At 32.6% G+C, this 25,447-nt stretch overlaps 1 protein-coding gene across 6 annotated transcripts in view; it reads right to left on the bottom strand.

Annotated features, from left to right (window-relative positions):
* Positions 1-7,449, bottom strand: part of LOC149554035 (uncharacterized) — a 59,577-nt gene extending 52,128 nt beyond the window's left edge. For 3 of the 6 annotated variants that reach the window (XR_016353219.1, XM_089789365.1, XM_089789368.1), the window contains exon 1: positions 6,049-7,442. Coding sequence is in view for 4 of the 6 variants with exons in the window: in XM_089789365.1 (XP_089645491.1) it covers positions 6,049-6,753 (705 nt within the window). In the remaining 2 variants the exon portion in view is untranslated. Of the gene's footprint in view, positions 1-6,048 lie in introns of all 6 variants that reach the window. The other 3 variants (XR_016353220.1, XM_089789366.1, XM_089789369.1) reach the window with 2 other exon arrangements.
* Between the last annotated feature and the right edge of the window lie 17,998 nt (positions 7,450-25,447).

The following is a 25,447-nucleotide window of genomic DNA, read 5'->3' on the forward strand; positions in this document are numbered from 1 at the left end:
GAAAGGGAAACATGCAGGATGCAAATGCTTAGCCCTATGTGGTATACCTACAATTGGTAAAGAAGAAGCTCCCACTGCAAAGTGTGGAATAATCTTTGCAATCATCCAATTCATTGAAGGAGATTATGCAAAGAGAATGTCAGTAGAGGCAACAGCCTAAATCATAGAGATCGGGGCCTACTACATTCAATTCAAGACCTTCACATATCTTCAAGTAGCTGGTACTCTGTTGTGCCCAAAGAAGCTCCCAAGATACCCATCAAACGGGCTGATACTCTTGGAGATAGCCCGCCAGCTCACTTTTGCATATGACCGAGAGAAAACAACATAAGAAGACATGGGTCTGGCCCATCACAATTGGTGCCTTTGAGGTGAAGCAAAAGCAGGATATTGCCACCTTTGATTCTGAGTGGGATCAATATCCCTTGGAAAAATTTAACTCCCCTCACCCAATCTTTCATAACATTGGGATAGTGCAACATTTGGCAAGAAAACCATTTGTACATGTTGATGCGTTAGAGGATCACTAGATGAATGCAATAGATGACTCTGATATCCGTATAAGGGCTTATTGTAGGATGAGTCTATACATAGCAGAGAATGTGCTAAAGATGAAGATTCCTCTCAAGGTTGTGGAAAAGGATGCCCCAGAAGTTATGGATCCTTTATACAACAGAGATAAAATCTATGACCAACCAATTATGAATGTTGAAATAGGGCGAGATGAGAATGATGACATAGCTCATCAGGCTAGGCATATAGTTGAATTAACAAAGGAATGGATCAAGAAGCCATTTAGAATGGATCTAGTTCCTCAAGCCATACCCCTATAGGCCACTGCTAGACCCATCAAAGGAAAAAGTGCAAAGGTCATCGTACCAACCTTCCTCGCTTAATCCCCAGTAAGGCCGGAAACGATTCATTAACACAAGTGGGATGTTGGGTACTTTGAAGCTGATCAAAGCAAGAAAAGGAAATGGGTACCTCTAAGGGCAAAGAGACAAGCCGTTCGAGCACCTCCACAACAGGTACAACCTGAACCGGCACAAGCAGAGCCATAAGAGCAGGCACAGCTGGAATAGCCAAAGGGGGAACAAGTAGAGGAGCAAAGGGTTCCACCAGTGACAACTGAAGAGGAAGAAGCTTCCCATTCGGCTCCAAAGAAAGCAAGAATTGAAACAACTATGGTGGGAACACGAAGGAGAAGACTAAGGAAGAAAAATACTTCGTCCCCACAGGTTCCTGAGACCATCCCAAGGTTGAGCATAAAGAAGGGGAACAAATAGAGTCTATCCCCTTGAGCCAAAGAACCCATTCGGCAAAAGCTGCAAAGGAAGAGAGGAGAAGAAGCTCTACGGTGACACCTCCATCTACTCCAAGAGAGCCTATCTAGTTATCAACTTCAGAGGATGAACAACCGAACTGGATAGCAATGATGGAGAGTATGGGAACTGATATCTTCAACCTCTCTGACTTTGATTTTATGCCAGTAGGCACTGAGATGGTGGGAGAAAAGATTAGAGATACTCGCACAAGCGAACCTTTAGGAGAGGACTGGAATCAATTGCCGCCTCTACCTCAAGGACCTCTGGGCATTCCACCACCACCATCTTAGGATTTGGCCGTTTTGGATAAAGGGTTGGTAACTCCACTTCCTTTGGTTACCCAAGCAGAAGAAGAACAAGCAACTGAGGAAGGAGAGTTCTAACAGCATGCCAATGAAGTATTCGAGGAAGGACAAATACTAGAAGAAATTCATCAAACTCCTCAGGATATAGAGGCTAAGACCTTAGCCCAACAGAGTGTAGAGACTCCTACTAAAGATCTTTCACGTGAGAAAACTCTAGAGAGGAGTGATAAGGGAAAGGAGCCTGCAGGAGAACTAACCTCTTCAGCCAAGCACATGTCACCCAAGGGCACTACACCAACATGGCTAAAGAGGGAGGTTATGTTTTGATAGAAGAGGCAGCTGGACCTAACAGTGGAGGAAGGAATAAAGGAATTGAACAATGTAGTAAAGAGGACCTGAGCCACCTAAGTGTGATGCAAGAACATTGGCCTTCATAATGAAGAACCAAGATTAAGACCTACTTGCACATATTGCCATTCCTCCTCACACCGACACCAAAGAACTGACTCTGAAAGATTATCAAATCATGGAGATCATGTTGGGAAGACCCATGGTGGATACAACTAAAGTGATGATCACTACAAGCATGAAAGAGGTGTTTAGGCACATAGATTAGGATGAATCAGAGCTAATCACGCTACGAAAGCAGAACAAGCTACTCAGAGGCTACTTGAATGTAGTAGGCCCAATTGACCTGGAAGATCTAGAGGTTGCTTTTGGAGCAGCATTAGGAAGAAAGGGAACAGGAACACAGTTGGATCCATTTTTGGAAGCATGTCAGCAATGGCGTGACAATTTTGAAGTGAAAGGTGTGCTAATAATACAAGGTAATTTGAACCTGTTACACCACATCTAATCGAGTACCAACAAGTTGGTTTCTATAGTGAACCAAGATTTTGGGCTGATTGATGAAGTTAGGCCAAGGACCTACAAGCATTAAAATCAATAAAAGGTCAAAGGTATTGTTTGCTAATGGAGGTATATATTCCTGAGGAACTTGATAAGCTCAATGATTGGATAGAGAAAATATCGACAGGTAATAAGGTTATGGAGGGATTGCACGAATAGATTCAATGGATTAAAGATAAGGCTCAAGAGCAGTTTTTTGAAGCGAAGAGGTATTACAACACCACTTGCCTTAGATTTTTGAGGATGAGTCAAAGGCCAAGCTTTTTGCGTTGCAATCAGTTGTCCAATAGTTCAAAGGTACATTTGAAGAAGCTTCATCAGAAGATGACATCAAACAAGCCTTCAAAACCAAAGAAGTATTATTGGAACCAGATACCAAGCTCAAGGATTTTGTGGAAACAAGGATCGAAGTAAGCAATTACCGGCAAGTAGTAAAGGATAAGTGTGGAGCTTTGAATTTACCGGAAGCTAGCCTAGTGGCTGTGATCATAGAGAAATTTAGAAATAAATATCCAGACATCGTTTTGGTCTAAAGGGGAAGAAAACCCAAATGCTAGAAATTCAATTTTGACACTTTAGAAGAATTTTGAATTTTTTGGAACCTGTCACCAAGGTGCGTAGGTGCACTTATTCACAGAGGTGCGCCGACAATTTTGAAGTAGTAGTGTGCCGACAGTTAACTGCCAGTTCCTAATTTAGAGCATTCCATGCACCGAAAACGCATTTTGGTGACAGTTCAACTCCAAGAAATGCCTAAAGAAGGTCGAGATCCCATTTTTAGAACTTCCAGAGACTCAGATCATCTTATAGATTCCTTCTTCTTCTCTTCTCATTCTTTTCTTCTTTTATGTCATGTACAGGCTCATGCACCCAATAATAAAGACAAACTAGGGTGGAGTCCTACTTAGCACCATTTAGAGAGTCAGTTTGTATATAATTAGATTTGTTTTATTAGTTTTTAGTATGAGTTTGCATTTTAAGAGCTCTCACTCCTAAAACAAAGGGAGGAGATGATTTCTTATAAATACATGGATGTAATATGTACTCCAAGCCATTATTTTGATGCAATAATATATGTTATTGGTGCTCTCATTTTGAGCATAGTTATTCTTACTGGAGTGTGTTATTTTTGTGAATGCATGTTCATGAATAATAATGGAGCCAATGGATTTATTGTGTTGTTATGATTCTGCGATCTTTTAGTTTTGGTGTTTGCCTCTAGTTAACGAATTCCGCTGACGTAACAAATTGGAGAAAGGATCACCTATTGTTCTTGCATAGCATCTTGTCTCACATGAGCGCACTTTCCGTGGCCTTGCAATTTGAGGAAACGTGAAACATCTTTCGATTATTATTGAAGTTCTCATCGACGATTGCATCATTGGAGTTGAGGAAGCACTGCTCCTAATTTCATTGGTTTCCTACCCAATCCTTTTGATGATTTAATTCGTAGATGTGTTGTTTCTGTGGTTTATGTCCGTTAGGAATTTCCCTTTCAAGTTATTGTCTTTAATCTCTCGTTAACCTATCTTTGTTATTTGTTTTTCTAAACACTTGGTTAAAATAGGAATTTATATAGTTGCATCGATAAATTGCCTTCATCATAAAACAAAGACTACCAAAAATATATCTCTTTTTTGGTTACTTTTCAAACAGCAACAAATCAAACAGATTATCCGAAATTGGTTCAAACCAGCAAAGGCCTCCTAGTGAACATACACATTTATCTTCAATTGAGCAAATTTTAGTAGGTTGTAAGACCACCCAGAACCTTGGAGTTGATCATCGATCAGCTTTTCAAGAAAGGGATTCACAAGGATCCCTGCCATTCAGCATCGTGCAAAATGACAGCTCAACACGATCAACAAAGAACAGAAGCACTATCAAGGGATAAGGGACATGTGTAAACATCAGCATATCAACTTATGAGAGGATCCAGATCGACATTCTAGAAAAAAAGACAGCACAGGTATAATCGATTAAACAAGACAAGAGCAATATCGATCTGCGTATGGCAGGAAGCAACCAAGCATCAATGATCAATAGAAATTAATAACCATTGGTGATAGCAGCATTTCAAAGGATCGAATATCATTGGCTAAGGCATCATATTGATAACAGACCAACATCCAAACTAATATCATCAACAAAGGGATGAAGGAAGGTTATTGATTCTTGAAGATCATTGATATCAGAAGATAAAGGATGAAAGCATTCCCTAAGTAATCAACTAATTATGAAACATTGATATCAATTTGCTAAGCAACTTGATCGATAGAGTAACCAAACTATATTGTGTTATTGATCTGCAAAGGCTAACTAATGAAAGGACACGATAACAGATTGGAGATTAACCATAATAAAAAGGTGAGATCTGAAAGATATTTAATTATTTGATGAGGAGGTGCAATTAGATAAGCATCAAGATTATGAAGTGGTGAGATGTCAACAAATGGGAGATTAACTTTATGGAAGAAACACAATAATAATCCATTGTCATTGGTTAGAGATTAATGGATGCATTTAGTATTGTATATGCAGCTATTATTGCTTGTAAATGGTGTAATTACCATAAGATATGATACATCTCTCTATCAAAAGTAACTCCCCATTCCAAGCACACAGACATAAGAAGCTATTCCACCATTCATTCAAGGCATCAGTTTGGAATTTTATCTCTTAACTATCCATTCTTGTATCTGCTCATTTGAGCAATTGCCTTCTTTGGCAAACTAATTGCACTAGCATACAGGGAGATCAGAGACAGCACCATCATTGCAAGCATTAAGTACAGATGAAGAACATCAACTAAACGCTATAGGTGATATATTCACAATTGCATATCCATATTGTTAGATCAGACACAGCAATATATCTTGCTGCAAGCAATACCCTACATAATGCATATCCATATCGCTACACCAGAAATTGCAACATATCATTACACATATTCATGTATATTCAAATCAGAAGTAGCAAATCCTCTATTGATACAACAGAAAGTGCTACTGGTCGATATAGCATAAACATTTAAAATCCCTTGACATATTAGACGAAGCTAATATCATTTAGCAAAGACGTATTATATTCATATATAGACCAAAACATTTTGCATATATATTTATAATTAAATCAGAAATAGCAGGTGATATTGTTCATATTCTCCATTAAATAGTTCAATTGCCAAGATCACATAGTGAGATGTGAAGAATTGAAGTAATTGTTCTGATATTCCAAGATCTCTTAAAAGGGGATATTACACAGAAACATCTGGAGAAAGGCTCGGAACTGCCGATAATTGCTCTCAATTTTTAAGCTATGTTTTTCAAGTTTACAGTTTTTATCTTTTCCGCAAAATTTCTGACCTGGGAATATTTTGGAAAAAGGTTTCCAGCCTATTAACATAGATAGATGACAAGAATCAAAGCTTGTACAATATTATTTCTTCTCATGATATAAAGCTTTACTTTTGAACAAAAAAAACTATTAGGAAATCTATGTAAGCTTGCCTGTAAGATAACAGAGTTGATTATGTCTGCACTCCGCACAGCCAAATTGAGGGAAACACATCGTGCTGGAGCAATTGCATAGCATCTGATCTGTTTCCTAGGAATATTAGCCAGCAACTCTCTGTTACTTGCAGCTTTTAGGGCCAACATGGAAGCCACACCAGATCCTAAAGAATGTCCAGTAAAAGTCAAATTATAATCTGGGTGACTGCTAATTAAGTCTCTCAGAGTCTCCACCTCCTTCTCAAACACCCAAACTGCTGATTTGAGAAGACCATGATGAACATATCCACCCTCAAACTTTTCCTGCCCTAATTTGTTATCCAAAAGCACTGCATAATCACTGTCTCTCACCATACTCAGCCCCCTAAAAGCAAGGACTATATCTTTGGCATTGTGATCAATATAAATAAGATATTGAGGTGCCATCCCATAAGTTTCAAGGTTGCCTGCCCTTTTTACAACACAATGGGTGTCAAGTTGATACCCTCCAGGTGGAGGCCACAAAGGATTGTCCAAGTCCTCCTCGTACACAGCTAAATTAAGTCTACACATTCTGGGTACAGGCTCAAAGTCCTCAAAACTGGCAGTTCCCCATATCTTGCTGTCTTCTGAGCCTGTATACAGGCACCTCTTCCATGCCCATCTACACAAGGCCATAATATAAACCGTCTCGAACAACGGTATCCCAGTCAAGCAGCACATTTTTTATTCAACTTCAATTTTGGGTAAAGCATAAAATCCTTCAAATTCGAATTTGGGTATTGAATTAAATCCGACAAACTCAAACCTCCGGATTCATAAAATCACGCGAATTCAAGTAAGTGTGAGTGCACACATTCCTTCAAACTAAAACTTTAGAATGTTTAAAACCATGCAAATTCCAACTTGGGTTTGTAAACAATTTTTCAAATTCTAATTTCACTATGCATGAAACTATTCAGTGGATAGATTGAGAAGCCGATGTCCTCTTCCATCTTTCACAGCTGAGAGAAATGACTCTACAGCGTAACACCAATATCGACGCTCATCTAATAATTGAGTAAACCATTCAGAACGGTTTAGACTCTTTTAGAGTCAACTCGGCTCTCGCTAAGAAAAGAAATTAAAACGAAGAATGTTTGCTACATCTACCATTCAAAGAATCCACCCGATGCTTACAAAACTACAACTGCTGAATGTTAAACAATAGCTCTTCTCTGCAGAGAATATTGCATGTAGCAAATTATTCTAGTGATATTCCTGGTTTCATATACATATACGGTTCTCGGGCTTCAAGAACATCGGAGACCAGTAGTTATGACTATGGCACACGAGATTCGAGGACTTCAGCAAATTCTAATGGGAGTTGGGGTCTGGACTTGAGAGTCTCTAGTCCCCTATACCGAGGCAGATTATTATAATATTATTAGCAATAATATGGAGGAACCTATTTTAGCATAGACCCAAATGGAGATATTCTCTTAGCTGCCCTGTATTGTTTCAATGAAGTATTTTGATAGTTTTTATTTTTTAATTATGGGATTGACCAGCAATCATACATGTCATGTGGCAAGGCTGTCTTAAATATTTGTAATAAAATAAATATTTGTAATAAAATAAATATTTGTAATTGTATCTTAGTATGCAATGGGTAAATTGAAGAGGTTTGGAAGGTCAAAAAAGAGATTTTTTTTTCTATTAGTTGCATGTATTTAGGCAATATTATCATATTATGGTTCAGTTTGTTTAAAGTATTTTGGTGTAACAATTATTTTAAATTTTATTTTTATGACTAAGTTTTATTAGTTTTTATAAGATTCTCATATAAAATAATATATGCACTATGCATAATAAAAAATAATAATTAAAGAAAAATAATTTAAAATATTTTTTAAGAATTGAATAATAAATATAATTGTATTATAATAAAATTATTATATTTTATTCTTAAGATATATATATATATATAACTATATAACTTAATAAATTTAATTTTTAAATATAACTAATATAAAAATTATCAAAATTTGATAATTAAATTTTTTTTTTTTTAAATTAGTTTGAATATTTATTAATTCAACTATTAAAATTACTTTTACGAATATATATTTTTCAAAATATAAAAAAATTGTAAGGGAAGATTTTAGGAGTAGAATTTCACTTCATCTAGATTCATTTTAGGCAATCTAAATGGTAATGGTGGGTTTTAGTAGTTTAATATAATGTAGGATTACAGGGGTTAATTACACTAGCTATTCTTTATCAATCATGCTTGTGTGTCCATAATGGTTAACAAGTGTATAAATAGTTAATTTTTACTATATAGTTAATAAATATAATCTAATTATTCTAATTTTAATAAAATTATTTTATTTTAGTATAATTCTATCTAATATAAAAGTATATAAGTTTCTTAATAAATTTAATTTTTAAATATAACTAGTATAAAAATAATCTAAAATTCATTACTAATTATTATATTAATTATATTAATTAATTTAAATATTTATTAATATATATAATACAATTTCAAATAATAAATTATAAAATATAAATGAAAATAAATATATAATATAAATTGTTAATTTTTAAATAAAGATATTCTAAATATATAATATACATTTAACATGTCAATTATATATTTGTATCATGATTAAATATCAAGTTTATTATCAATTGCACGCTTTCGATAGGTGCTCAATAATTAAATTATTTTTTAAAATATAATCTTATGCATGAACAAATTAGATTATTAATAATTTTGAATTTAAATAACATAATATTTACTAAAAAAATTAAATAGATTAATAAATATTATTTATTTAAATTCAATTTATCAAATATGAAAAATAACGTCTCTATCAAATATTCTATTGACAAAATAAATTATAGAAACTAAAAAATAATATTTAAAGAAAAAACTAAACTAATATAAAAAATAAAATTTATTTAATTTAAAAATAAATCTTAAATCAATTTTAAAAATCAAAAGTTAAATAAATAGATATCACAACATGAACTAATGTAAAGATCACAAGTAATTATTTTTTAAATAAATTAGAAAAGAAAAATAATAGTTAAAGGTGGAGATTTAAAATATAATCTTATGTGAACAAACTTGATTATTAATAATTTTTAACTTAAATAACATAATATTTACTAAAATCTTTTAAATAGATTAATAAATATTATTTATTTAAATTCAATTTATCAAATATGAAAAATGATCATTTAAAAAAATTTCATCAAAAAAATTATTATGAAAAATTAATAAGAGAAATAAATAATAATAATATGAGAAAATAACAATGTCTCTAACAAATATTATATTGACTAAATAAATTATAAAAACGAAAAACTAATATTTAAAGAAAAAACTAAACTAATATAAAAATATTAAAAATAATTTAAAACTAAAATCTAAATCAATTTTAAAAATCAAAAGTTAAATAAATAGAGATCACAACATGAGCTAATGAGCTAATTGGAGATCACAAGTAATTATTATTTTAAATAAATAGAAAAAGAAAAACAATAGTTAAAAGTGGAGATAACAACTAATAAATATCAAAACAAGAATCAAATGTGGAGTGAGATAAAAATTGGCCAGTAAATAATTAACGTTAAAGATTTTACAATTTTTCTACCAAACTGACAACTTTTCTGACCAACTCACAATTTTTCTAGCCAACTGACAACTTTTCCATAAAAAATTCAATTATTGAGAACAAAGTTCCCACCTAGCAATTGCAAGCTTTTATGCTTGCAATGATGAGCTAATAGGTGTTTATATTAAGTAAAACAAAATTTAATTTTGTACTAAATCAAATAAATAATATTTATTTAATTAATTTATCATATACTAATAAATTTATCATCTAAAAAATATTCCCATAAAAATCTATTATGAAAAACTAATAAGAAAATAATATGAAAAAAATAACATGTATAAAGTGGAGCAAAAAATATAAACTGAAATAATTATAAAACTAAAAACTAAACTTAAGGAAGTCTCGATGCTTCACTTCTGTAAGCATCACCTTGATCCAATGGTTGCTAAGTATTCTTTTTATTAGCATGAGAGATGGATTCTTGTAAATCGCTACTTGTTAAACATGAGTCAATGAGTTTGACTCAAAAACTAAATAGTTAAACCATAATAACAATATCACAATTTTAACTTGATGTGGAAAAATATCTCATACTTATTAATTTAAAGTCTATTAGCTTAAATATATGAATAAAATTATTTAAAAAATTATAAACTAAACTAATTCAAAATCTACCAACTTAAATATATGAAAAAAAAATCATTTAAAAAAATCTCCATAAAAAAAACTATAATGAAAAATTAATATGAAAAATATAAAAATAATATATTAAAAAATAGCAACTCCCACAAATATCATATCTAAAATTCAATATTTAAATGAAAAACCATACTAATTTAAAAATTAAAACTTCAATAATACAAATATCCTAATTGCTAATCCTATTCACTAAACTCAAAAGTAATATTTAAAGTGAAAATCTAAACTAATTTTAAAAAATAAATTAAAAACTAAAACTTTAAAAAATAATTTTAAAAATGAAAAAACTTAACTAATTTAAAGTCTATTGACTTAAATATATGAATAAAATATTTATTTTTAAAAATCTCCAAAAATTAATATTATAAATATTTAAAAAGTACACTAAAAAAATGAATTTCTCCCACAAATATTCTATTGGCTAAACTAAAAATTAATATTTAAATTTTTAAAAAAACAACTAATTCAAATTATTTAAAAACTAAAACTTCAATCAATTAAAAAAATCAAAATCAAATGAAAAGAAAGAAAAACATGAGTTAAAAGTGGAAATAAAAACTAAATAATTTTCTAAATAAATAGAAAAAAATAAGAGTTAGAGTATAGATAAATAAATTTATAAATTAAATACAAGAGTTAAAAATGAAGATAAATAAATAAATAAGAGAAAAAAAGAGTTAATATTGTAGATAATAGCTAATTAAATTAAATAAATAGGAAAAAAAAAAGAGTTAAAGTTGGAGTGAGATAAAACTAGTCGAAAAATAATTAATAACAAGGGCTAACAATTTTCGGTCAAAAGCTAACAATTTTTTGCCCAAAAAAGTAATTTTACTAGAACAAAGTTCCCACATATAGCCTATCGGCTAAATTATTTTAAAATCTTAATATCAAATGAATTTTCATTGATTTGTTTTAAAAATAAATTATATCTCCACAAAATTGATCTAACTTTTTATCATTCTTGTTTAATTAATAGTTATTAAATATTAAATAATCATTCCTATTTAATATAATAATTTTTAAATGTTATATATTATTTTTCATAATTGTCTAATACTAAAATATAATTATTTTTATTTTTAAATAATAAAAATAATTTAATACAAATAGAATGAAGAGTTGGAACGAAATGGCATAAGGATAAATTCTTATTCCAAATGTTAGTATAAAAATATTAAATAAGTAATATTGTGTTCTTTTTAGAATCTATCACTAATGTCATAAAAACGATAAATGAAATTTAAGCCAGCTTTGATTTGGAGGTATTAAAAATATCTGTTAAAATATTGGAAATCTACAACCGCCTCTAATTAGACTTCTGCAAACTCATAAAGGATGGAGAAAATACCTTTGACAAAAAATAATGGTTTACTTGTATTGATGGTATTATGCATGATATATGCATGGCATAAGCGGGGTCCAACCCAATTGAAATTTGTGGTCGGATAGTCACTGCCATTAGTTGCATGAATTTAGGAAACATGAATTCAATTGATAGGCCATTTAGAAAATGATGCCATTTATGGTAACAATGATCTTTCACACAATAAGTGAATGCCTTTCCTTTGTAGTACCAATCTTGGTGCATTGGTGATGTCATTTTGCATATCGTGTATTCGTTAAGACTTCTTGTGTGCCCTTTGGTGCATTGTGAAACATCTTAATGTCATTTGTAACATGAAAAATTGTTTGAATCTAATGTTGTCTAAAATAATGTCTCATGTGAATACTTAAGACATTACATTATGAAAATGTCTACAAATGATTTGAAATTTTTAAATAAATTTTTGCAATGGATAGAATTGTTGAAGGATATAAAGTTTTTCCTTTGTCTTGTTGATGTCGTGATCTTTTGGCTAGAGTACATGAAGTTTAGAAATCCATTAGAATTTTACTTCTTCTTTTTTTCTTAGAGTGCTCCACTTAGCAACTAAACCACCTATGAACAAGCAACAATGAAGTGATGGATCTAAATCAATAATGCATTCAATTGGAATGGTTGAAATGTGAATGTTGTTGGATCTAGCTTAATACCTACTAGACACATTTGGAAACAATATTTAAGAGTTTCCTCACTCATTTGATTCAATGAAAATCATATAATCATTATAGTCCATGAGACTATATTACATTATGACATTTAATCAAACAGGTTTCATGCACCCTCTACTATCCTCATTTGCTTACATCTTACTACCATAAAATTTCATGGTACAACATCTTTTCCTAGAGTTTCATCAAACAACTAGTGTACATTTTCCAGTCTCAATTTTTGTATGTAACCTTCTATCATAATATTCCATGATTCTATAATTAATTGTGGCATATTATCCAAAACATTGAGAGCATCATCAAGATTACCATTATGGCAATACCCTTCAGTCATGGAAGTCCATGAGATCACAACTCATTTAGGCATTTTCTCAAACAAATCTCATGCCATTTTCATGATTCTTTTTTAGGTACACACTACGATCATTGCATTCTAGGATACAACATTTTGTATTCAAATATTTTGTCAAAAAAATTAATGTGCATCATCCATTCTAATATGTTTTTACATATTGTATAATCCTCGCATTTTGAGAACCAATGTTTAAAATGACAATTTCATTACATCTATAATTTGACTTCTATTTGGGTGTTGAGGTTAGATATACTCTAGTAATTTTAATGTAGTTTTGGACTTGCAAAACATAGTTTCATGTGACCTCTATCTTGAATCCATTCACAACTTGGAAACTATTTTCATTGTTTTGATATAAACTATTCATAATTTAAAAAATTTGACAATCAAAATTATGCAAGAAAAACTTCACGTACTATCTGCGTGAAGGTGAAAAATCAAGGAACAAAAATGTTTCTATCATCATTCTTTTTATCTTTAAGCATTTTTTCTCATTGATCACAAAGTATAGGTTGCTCATTTCATATAAGAATGCCTTCGGTGTCTTATTAATAGTTGCATCTAAGGAGGTTCAAGGAATGTGTTCATAAGACATTATGGATAGAATTTAACTGTTAAAAATAAAAAATAAATTTCCTATATTAATTAAAATAGTAATGAAATAATTATATTTAAATTAATTCTAATAACCTTTTTTTTTTATAGATAATAGGGTTAAGCCTTAAATATTTTCTATTATCTTATTATAATATATTACATGAAAACTCGTTCAAGGTGCACACACTAAGGGAAAAAGAATGAAGAAGAAAGCCCCTAATATTCCCTAGGATGAAACATTTTAATAATTTAGTATTCAATGCATTTTCCACAACTTGTTTAGTATAGGAATTTATAGGAGGCATACGCCTAATTACACAAATATATGAGATATACAAAGATACAAATTGAGATGATGTTGGTTGAACTTAGCCTATTTCTTAGACTAAAGTTGAATATGAGTCATGATTAGTCATCTTTAGGCATCCTTCAATCTTATCATAGTTACTCTCCCAACTTTTCTTGTGTTTGATGTCAACAATCCACCTCTACTCTTCTTAAGGTCCTACATTCTTGACTCTTTTGGCTAAGATATATTATTAATCTAACATGATAAGTGAAATCAAAATAACATAACAAGCATGCATTTTGTTTTATTATATTCAGATAAATTACAAGAGAATGAAGCATCCTATTTCCTATTATTATACAAATATTTTTATACCAGAGTTGGATCATATTACATACTACTTAATGTTAATGCCCTTGGCATGAAAAGAAAGATAATTGCCATGACTAACTTAGTGAAATGCATATTAGCTATAAATAACTTAGAATTGCCAAGAGAAGTTTAGAACCAACCTATTCTTACTATATATGTCAGAGTCATAAAATTGTCAAGGGATACAGGCCTCCCCCCACCCTTGGTAGTGAGATCAGTCCTATGTTGTAAAGTCATATACCCATTTCCTTGTTATTGCCTTATAATAGTAATGAAACTAATAATATAAAGACAAGCATCTACTCATTAGGTGCCTAAAATAAAACCATATGCTAGATAACCATGAACACCAAAAATAATAGCATAACTCAAAGTAAACATAAATGATGCCAAAATAGCATAATAGTTATTTGCACAATATCTCTTAATGCTTGCTTGTTAATCAGACTTTGCTCATATATGAGTATAAATATAACAAGAAACATTGAATACAACATCATATGTATATGTCAGCAAAGTACCAAAAGTAGGAGAATACATGCCTAAGAAGAAATAAGAATATGTAAAATGTGAAAATGAATATATATACAAAGGGAAATGTAGAAACAAAAAAACCCGCTAGAAGAGGAAGACAATGGACACCATATAAGAGAACAAAACCTAACCAAAGATAAACAATATGATCATAGTAATAAAAGCTAACAATAATATATAAAGAGTAAGTTCAAATTCATATAGGAGTGCAATAAAACCGATAATGTCTACCAAACCTCCACTATTACCATATAAATAATATTGTATATAAGTCACAACTATCATAAACCTTCAAACTACCCTTGCATAACCTAGCTTAAGAAGTCCTATCATTTAAACTACCACCATGACCCAAAATCAGAATATGAACTAAAAACCTCATCCTAGCCAAAGATGAAGTAGTTAAGACTAGCCTAGGTCTCCAACTTAAAGTCCTTGTCATTGTGATCCAATTTGTTAGCTTTTAGAAACCATTCTAGTTCTTGTTCTGGGTGAGTTTTTAAGTACATACTCCTAAGCAAGAAGTATCAATTCCTTCTAATTAAAGGAAGATGTTTTGAAAACTTAGAGATTGAGAATCACCAAGATGGGGATACCTCTAGCATTTGGTCTCTAATGCCATACTCACTCCTTTTGGGAATGTGTAGATTTTCATCTATATTGTCCATGACCAAATCTAGCTTAGCCAACAATTTTTTTTTGAATGGATTGTAACATAATAAAAAAATTGTGGGTTTGTCTCTTTCTGCTTGCAGAATGGTGGTTACAAAAATTGTTATAATATTTGTGTTAGTATTAAAAGCATATCAACTAGAAAAGATAATTCCTTACCAATGACTTTGATGTCAGCTCCGATAATCAATATATGTTTTACATTCATCATTAGTTTCAACCTTAACTCTAATTTTTTCCCCCCAAAATGACATCTCCCTTGTCCCTATTCTAATATTGATGTGTGTCCATTAGGAGAGATCTCTTTTCCAATATAGTGACAAAATATAATGGAAGAGGATGAACAAAAAAGAAAATATACCCCTAATCCATGTGAGATTCCCTGATAATGATGTGTGTAACTTTTTCAACCTAAAATGGCTAAAAGTACAATCCACAAGGGTTATCATGTCATGATTATTGGAAATACAACATGTAACATTTTAATAACTTTAAGAATGAATAACAAGGGCGGTCACATTGCAAAGTGTTCTAACCTAGAGAAATGAAAGAGGATACTTGAAAGGGGAAGGTAGACAAAAGGGAGAAAAATAAAAAGAGAGACAAATAAAGAAAGGAAAAAGAAATGAGAAAAGAAATAAGTGAGAGGACACACCCAACTATATTGCAAATAACTATTGACAACTATAAATATGATAATAGAAGATTTTCTTTTCTTTTTATATCCATATATATTTGTTTAATGATCAATATTTATATCTAGGAGCATAACTCAATGTAAGAAGAATGGAAAGGATCCAAAAAGGAAACTAATAGGAATGGTTAGTTGATGCTCAAGATCTATCAATAAAACAACATTGAAGAAGATATAATTACCGCAAGTTCCCAAATTGGCTTAGTATGATGGTATCATAAACCTTACATGGACCATTATCCTAGGTTAACTTAGATACAAATTAATGTGACTATATGTTTGATTATTTGATAAGACACTTCCAACAGTCCCTTATTTGCTAGTTCATCTTTTTTTTTTTATCTTCTCTAAAAATATGATTGAAGGTTGAGAAAGTAAATAAGGAGACCGAGTACACAATTATAGTTAAGTAGGGGCTTAGTTTCTAGTTGGGAGTATGCCTATGTCTTAAAGAATTAACAATAATAGTCTAATCTCCTTTAATTTCTAGATATTAAATTTTTATTTTTATTTTTATTTAGAATTTCAAACCTGAACTATTATAAGTTCTTGTATTTCTACCATATTATTCATGGTGTCCTCAAGAGGGTAGGATAAATAAGTTGATTTTTCACCATTGCTATTATGAATGACACACCCAATGCCCACCTACTTGGATTGCCTCTATAAGCCCCATCAAAGTTGAGTTTATACCATCCTCCCTTGGATGGTAACCATTTAAATTATTGCCTAACTCTTCCTTTATCATCCTTACTTGGGCCAATAAAGGAAGGAAGTTTTAACCTTCCCATTTTCTTCTCATTTTTTCATCCCACCATGTCATTGATGTTTCCTTTCTAGGTTGTTTAAGTATCTTTATGTTGTATGTCTCTATAATGCTAGCAATATATAGTTATTTTTCTTTAAATAATATTTGTTTTCTTTCTTTCTTTCCATAATTCCTAGACCATAATGGAGGGGGAGACAAACCATAAAAGGCTATAAATACTAGTTCAATTAGTGTTTACTTATACTTGAAATAAACATATGATGTTATTAGGTAGAGTAGTAATCCAACCTATCTTCTCACACAACCATTACCAACATTTATTTTAGTAAGCATAATTGAGGAGTATGTTATTCATAGTTTCCTAATCCTTTTCACATAAAGGGCATCTACTTGGGCCCTCAAAATCCATTTCTATGAATCAATCAAAGTTATAAGGATATTTTTTCGAAGACTAATCTATGCAAAGAGACCTAACTTTGGAAGGTAATTCTTATTCCAACAAAGTTTCAATGTTGGATTGGATTTGAGTCTAGATAAAATGTTATAACCATCATTGGTATTATAGACCCCTATCTTGGAGCCCGCACAAATTTGTTTATCTTAATTCTAATCTAAGCAAATAGATCTTTTCTTAAGAATTTCAACTATGTCTTTTATGTCATAGTAATATCTACATCATCCAAGTCCTTCCATTTCCATTTTAAGGGGAAGTAATTAGAAGGAAATGAGATGCAATCTTTAATATATTTGCCTCATTGAGATTCTAGAATCCTTTTTGAGGTCTCAAAATTGTAAGAACTACAAAATTTTCGATACACACCCCAAGAGTCATCCCATAATAGAGTTGATTTCTCAAAGGGTTTACATATTCCATGTTAAGTAGTTATTTATAAGGTTTTTGCAATCCATCATTGAGTTCTAATTAAAAATATTAGCAGGGTCATTTTCATGTAGTAGGTATTTTTTGTTCAATATTTTTACCCATTTTAAATTTGAGTTGGAGCATATACCCCATACCAATTGGGCACCTAAAGCCTTACTATACTCTTTGATATTTTTAAACCCTATACCTCTTCCTCTTTGGGCCTACTACTATTATCCCATGCCATTAATCCAAGGTTCCCTTCAAACATCTAAAAATTCTCTTTTCAATTGTTAAATGCATTTTATTTTTATAGTAACAAATCCAAATGCATATGATATGTCTGGCCCAATACGAGTTAGATATTGAAATCCTCCTATCATGACCTCTACCTAGTCTAAAATGTATTAAGTGAATAATCAGTAGAAGTTAGCATACAACCTATCACCATAGGAGTCCCAACAAGTTTACAATTTTCTATCTCAAACATAACCAAGTCCTTAAGATACTTAATTTGTGATCTGAAAATTCCATCCTCTTTCTAACTTATATACAAACCAAGAAAGTATATCAACTCTCCTATCATAGACATCTCTTCATCTCTTCAAAAAAACTTATTATTCATTTCATCATTACAACCAAAGATAATGTTGTCAATAAAAACTTCAATGATAAAAACTTATTAGTTCTCAAAAATAAGTTACTATCTGCAATACCTTTCTTGAAACCCAAATGTATAATATAAATGTTTAACCTTGCATACCAAGCTCTTGGAGCTTGATTCAATACATACACTACTTTCTTCAACTTGTAAACCATGGCTTACTAGTCTTTCAAAGAAAATCTATTGGGTTTGTTAATGTATACTTCTTCCTCAAGTTCTTGATTGAATAAAGTTGATTTGATACCCATTTGATAAACCTATGCACAAATCAATCATATTGCTCCAATTCTAGTCATGGGAGAAAAAGTATAACCAAAGCCAATAACTTCCTATTGTGAATATCCTTTACATAATAATCTTTACTTTTTCCTCACTACTTCAACTTGCTCTTTCATTTTTTCCTAAATACCCACTTGGCTTCTATAATATTCTTATCTTTAGCCTGGGAACCAATTCACATGTATTGGTCTTCTCAATTTGTTCTAACTCTTCTTTTATTTCTTTAACGCATGATTCATCTTTACATGCTTCATCAATACTTTTAGGCTCAACTTGTGATATCAAACATAATTCATTCCTCGGTCTTTCTGTTAGATTGTGGTGATTGATTAGGAAAGTACTGTACATACTTCATAAATTCTGAAAAAAATAAAATTAAGCCCTATTTTATCGAGATTTTGGGCCAACATGTAATTATTAATTATAACCCTAAAGTGGTAAAAATACTTGTATAAAAGAGCTTAGGGTTAGGGATTGTTTTATAGTTGTGATGTAAAATTGGCTCTTGTGGCAGTATTGAGCTGTAAGGGGTTACAGATTGTAATTAGGTTATAATCATTGGATCGTAATAATATCAGACTTGCTATTTGGTGGATGTAACCCAGGGATTGGTGAACCACATTAAATCTTGGTATCTTGTGTTTTTTTTTTTTGTGTGATCTATTATTATCTGTTATTGGTTATATTTACATGTAATTGTTATTTATGTCTATGGTTCAATCCTAACAAGTGATATCAGAGCCTAGTTGTTTTTTCAGTTATCCTATGTAGGAAAGTCTCACGATTGAGTGGGAGTCTCACAGTTGAGTGGGAGCAATGGCAGATGAGGGTAAGCTGAGGGTTGACAGGTTTAATGGGTAGAACTTCTAGTTATGGAAGATGCAAATGGAAGACTATCTTTATCATAAGGATTTATGGAAGCCGTTGGAAGGCAAAGCCAAGAATCAAGGATCTATGTCAAATGATGAATGAGATCTTTTGGATAGAAAGGCACTTGGAAGCATTTGATTATGCTTGGCACCATTGGTGGCATTTAATTTTACAAAAGCAAAGACAATAGAAGAGTTGATGAAAACCCTAGCGACACTGTATGAAAAGCCCTCTACTTCAAACAAGGTATTTCTCATGAAGCATTTATTTAATATGAAAATGGTAGAAGGTGGATTTGTTGCAGATCATTTAAATGAGTTTAATACTATTACTAGTCAGTTATCTTCTCTGGGTATCAATTTTGAGGAGGAAATTAGGGCTCTCTTGATTTTGTGTTCTTTTCCTAAAAGTTGGAATGACTTGGTAATGGATGTGAGTAATTCTGTTCCTAGATCTAGTACCCTAAAATATGATGATGTGATCGGTGTTATTTTGAGTGAGGAAACTTGTAGGAAATCCTCAGGTGGATCTACATCAAGAAGTGCTTTGAATGCACAAAGCAGGGGTAGAATGACTGAGAGAGGAAGTAATTCCAGAAATCATGGGAAATCAAGAGGAAATTCAAAGGGGAGGAGGTCTCAATCAAAAGGACCAAACGACTATTGGTATTGTGGGAAACCAAGTCATAAAAAGAAAGATTGCTAGAATCGAAAGAAAAATGAAGGAGATAAACTAGATGGAGACAAGGAGGCAAATGTGGTAAGTAACAAATCCGAAGAGGATGCTTTGCTTCTGTCTTTAGAAAGTGTTGATGATTCATGGGTTTTAGATTCTAGTGCTTCATTTCATGCTACACCTCATAGAGGTTATTTCATTGATTATGTCCAAGGGGATTTTGGGCTTGTTTATTTGGGGGATAATGAACCTTGTCAAATTGTTGGAAAGGGAAAAATTAAGATTAAGTTGTAGAATGGGAATCATTGGCTACTACATGAGGTAAGACATGTTCCAAGGCTGAGTAGGAATTTAATTTCAACAGGGCGACTTGGTGATGAGGGTTGTGTAGTTACTTTTAATGATAAAAATTGGAAGGTTTCAAAAGGTTCCCTTGTAGTAGCAAAAGATGTGAAAGTAGGTAGCTTATATCTTTGTACAGGTCATATTGTTCCTTCTACTTTAATTGTTTCAGAGAAAAATGAATGTTCAGGAACAATTGTTGCAATTGAGCAAGGAGAACAAATAGCTGCTATAGATTCGGATACAGTGTTGTGGCACAATAGACTTGGGCACATGAGTGAGAAAGGTATGAAATTACTTCATTCAAAGAAAGTTTTACCAGGCCTAAAATGTGTTAATATGGATTTATGTGAAAGTTGTGTGTATGGAAAACAAAAGAGAGTGAGTTTTTTAAAGACTGGGAAGGAAAACAAAAAGGAGAAATTAGAGCTTGTGTATACAGATGTATGGGAACCGATTCAGGTATCTTCCCTTGGTGGCTCTCATTATTATGTTACATTTATTGATGACGCAACTAGAAAAGTATGGGTTTATTTCCTTAGACATAAATCTAATGTATTTCAAATTTTTAAGAAATGGAAATGTTTGGTTGAAAATGAGACTAGTAAGAAATTAAAATGTCTTAGATCGGATAATAGTGGTGAGTATTGTAGTCATGAATTTGAAGATTATTGCTCCACTACTGGTATTCATAGACAAAAAATTGTTCCAAGGACTCCATAGGAAAATGGAATGGTTGAAGACATGAACAGGACTATAATGGAGCATGTAAGGAGCATGAGGTTGCATGCTAGGTTGCCCTTACACATGTGGGTAGAGGTTGTCAATACTATTATATATTTGATTAATAGAGGTCCCTCTACTGCTTTGGGTTGTGGTATTCTAGAGGAAGCATGGACTGGTAAGAAGGTGAGTTATTCTTTTCTCAAAACCTTCGACTGTGAAGCATTTGCTCACATAGATTCTAAAAATAGAACCAAGCTAGAAGCCAAGTTAAATAAATGTGTATTTGTTGGATATGTCATTAATGAGTTTGGTTATAGGCTTTAGAATTTATAAAATCATAAAATTTTAAGAAGCAGGGATGTCATATTCAATGAGAAAGTGTTGTACAAAGATTTGTTGTAGCAACATGAGAAGAAAGAAGATGATTATGTAGTGCTAGATGATACTCCAAAAGCTAATGTTCTAGCCATTCCTCATGATGTGCAACAATCGCAACAACAAATACCACACACACCGATGAATGTTAGATGGTCAACAAGGCAATTTAGACCTCCAGAAAGATTCTCTCCCTCTTTGTATTCAATTTTACTTACTGATGTTGGTGTACCTAAATGTTATGATGAAGCTATGTAGGTGGATACTAAGATTCAGTGGGAGTCTGCAATGAAAGACAAAATGGACTCTTTGTTGAAGAATAAGACATGGGATTTATGCAAGTTGCCTGCAGGTAAAAGAGCTTTACAAAATAAGTGGGTTTACAGGTTGAAAGAAGAGGAAGGAGGTAAGAAAATATTTAAAGCCAGGTTAGTTGTGAAAGGATTTGCATAGAAAAAGGGCATTGATTTTGATGAGATATTTTCTCCTGTTGTTAAGATGACTTCTATCCGTACTATTTTAAGTCTTTTGGCTACCGAAGATTTTCATTTAGAGCAGCTTGATCTTAAAACAACTTTCCTTCATGGTGATTTGGATGAAGAGATATGTATGGCTCAGCCACAGGGATTTATGGTCAAAGGTAAGGAGAACTTAGTGTGTAAATTGAAGAAAAGTTTATATGGCTTGAAGTAAGGACCTTGGCAATGGTATTTGAAATTTGATAGTTTTATGCATGATCATGGATACAATAGGTGACACAGGCAAAGGGATGAATAACTAGGGCCAAAGGCTCACCCAGCTATCCAAACCATCCTGCAAGAGTTAATACAACAGAAGCAAACACAAGTGGACATCAACCAAAGGAGGAGAAGAGGAAAATACTTCTATTGATTCATTAAAATATTTTCATACATGCCCAGCTGTGAGGCCTTCTAGGTTATAGCCAATTACTATACATTCACATTCAAAGATCCAACAACAAATTCACACTTTTAGTCTGCTCTCTCAAAACTTCTTCTCTCCAAAAACTTATTCTCTACTAAAAACTTCCTTCTTCTAAAACTTACCTAGCTCTAAGCCTAAACTCTCTATTTATACTTGCCAAAACGGCTTACAGAACATTCTAGAACATTTCATAAGAGGAGGGCCGACCCAACAATGGTCTAGACTCATCCCAAGAAAAGATCTTAAATTAAATGTCATAAATGAAATAATTCCTGCAAGTCGGCTCTCAAAAATCACATCCAAATACTGGCACTCGGCATACACTGGGTAACTCGACACCTGAAGGAATGCTATAGTAACTCGGCACCTGAAGAGTGCTACAATAACTCGGCAACTTAAGAGGGCGACAGGAGCTCAACACCTAAAGGGTGCGATAGGAGCTCGATACTTGAAAGTGGGACAAGAACTCGGCACCTGAAGGGTGCGACAGGAGCTCGGCACTTGAAGAGTGCGACAGGAACTCGACACCTAAAGGGTGCGATAGGAGCTCGGCACTTAAAGAGTGAGACAGGAACTCGACACCTGTGCGACAGGAGCTCAACACTTGAAGAGTGCGACAGGAGCTCGACACTTGAAGAGTGCAACAGGAACTCGGCACCTGAAGGGTGCGACAGGAGCTCGACACCTGAAGAGTGCGACAGGAGCTTGACACTAACTGCAAAAAGAACAAAAAAAATGAGCAGGATAACAAGGCAACCCAGGATGCTCCTGCATCAATAGGTGTCATTTAGATCATTATGTTTATTTTAAGAGGTTGGATGATGATAGCTACATTATTTTATGTTTATATGTTGATGATATGCGTGTAGCTGGGTCTAACATGGATCACATTAAGGTGCTGAAATGCCAATTACCACATGAATTTGCTATTAAGGATTCGGGGGCAGCAAAACAAATCCTTGGTATGAAGATTTGTAGAGATAGAAAGAATAAAACATTGATGCTATCTTAGGCTGATTATGTGGAGAAGGTGTTGCAACGTTTCTCTATGGAGAATGCTAAAGCTGTCAGCACACCTTTACCTGGTCATTTGAAGTTGACTAAGGAGATGTGTCCCAAGATACAAGAAGAGGAGGATAAGATGTCCAAGGTACCCTATGCTTTAGTTGTAAGAAGCTTGATGTATGATATGGTATGTACTAGGCTAGATATTGCACATGTAGTGGGAGTTTTTAGCAGGTATATGAGTCATCCAAGAATTGAGCATTGGAATGCCATCAAGTTGATTCTCAGATATTTGAGAGGAACATCTAATAAGTGTTTACACTTTGGGGGCTCTACTACTGATTTACAGGGCTATGTTGACTCAAATTTGGTAGGGGATATTGACACCAGGTAGAGTGCTATAGGTTATGTCTTTACTATTGGTGGGGCAGCCGTGAGCTAGGTTTCTAGGTTACAAAAGGTTAATGCTTTATCCACAAAGGCAGAGTATGTAGCTGATACAAAGGTAGCCAAGGAGATGATATGGCTTCAGTTCTTCTTGGAAGAATTGGGACACCCTCAAAAGGATAATTATTTGTTTACAGATAGTCAAAGTGCCATTCATCTTGCAAAGAATTCAACTCTGCATTTAAAGACCAAACACATACAGTTGTAGTACCATTTCATTCGGTTAGTTTTGGAGGATGGACAGTTAAAGCTGGAGAAGATACATACAAATGAAAATCCAATAGATATGTAGACAAAGGTAGTACCAAGGGAGAAGTTGAACTCCTCTTCAGCTTCGGTTAGTCTTCTAGATTGAACATGAATAAAAGAATAGCAGAGTCTAGGGTGGTTTGATCCAGTGGGAGCCTCATGAAGTAACAACATAGCTACAGGATTAGTCTCTAAGTGGGAGATTTTTGTTTAGTGTGGAGCCTGATCAGTCCCCAATGTGGGAGATTGTTAGATTGTGGTGACTGATCAGGAAAGTTTTTGGTGCCTATTTTATCAAGATTTTGGGCCGACATGTAATTATTAATTATAACCCTAAAGTGGTAAAAATACTTGTATAAAAGAGCTTAGGGTTAGGGATTTTTTTATACTTGCGATGTAAAATTGGTTCTTGCAGCAGTATTGAGCTATAAGGGGTTACGGATTGTAATCAGGTTATAATCACTGGATCATAATAATATCAGACTTGTTGTTTGGTGGATGTGGCCCAGGGATTGGGTGAACCACATTAAATCTTGGTGTCTTGTGTTTTTTTTTCTAGACATCACACCACTACTAAAATTACCAATAATCTAATCATCTGAATGATTTAATGAAACATACATTGGTGTTCTATCTGTGCAACTCTAGGTTCTATTAATTTGTATCTATATCCCATTATCAATCTCAAAGAATTGTTCTTGCTTGATTTTGATGTTGCTGACTTGTAGATGCATGATTTACTTCATTATCTAAATCACAATCAAATTTTCATTCATTAGTCTTCACATTAACACTTTTATTTATCTTCCTCAATCTTTTATTGTAACATCTATCTGATTAAACCTTAGTAGAATAAAAAAGAAATATTCATTCATCATTTCCAGGATCAAACTTTCCTATCTCGTCATCTCTTCTTTTATAACACCTACTACCAAAAATTATGAAATACTTAAACTAAATGTACATTACTGAACTGAAGCTCATATGAAGTTCTACCTATACCATATCTGATTTGAATCTAATCAATGTGTAAATTGTTGTAGTGACTCTCTAATGAACATGAGATACCTTGCCCTCAAAATCATAGTCCTTATTGTATCAAGTATAGTTTTGTTCCTTCTTTTTGCTTCTTCATTTTTTTGTGGAGTCCTAGGAGTTGATATTTGTATAAATATATCATTTTCTTCACAATAAGAATTTAATTTGTTTCATTTAAACTCTTCTCCTCTGTCTGATCTTTAAGTATTTGATCCTCAAACTCGATTCATTATCTTCCATCTCTTTGTAATTCTTGAACTTTGAAAAGGATTTTGATTTCTCACTAAGAATTG

The sequence above is a fragment of the Cupressus sempervirens genome, chromosome 6, assembly GCF_028749045.1.
Source record: "Cupressus sempervirens isolate cs-2001-9-10 chromosome 6, ASM2874904v1, whole genome shotgun sequence".
NCBI lineage: Eukaryota > Viridiplantae > Streptophyta > Pinopsida > Cupressales > Cupressaceae > Cupressus > Cupressus sempervirens.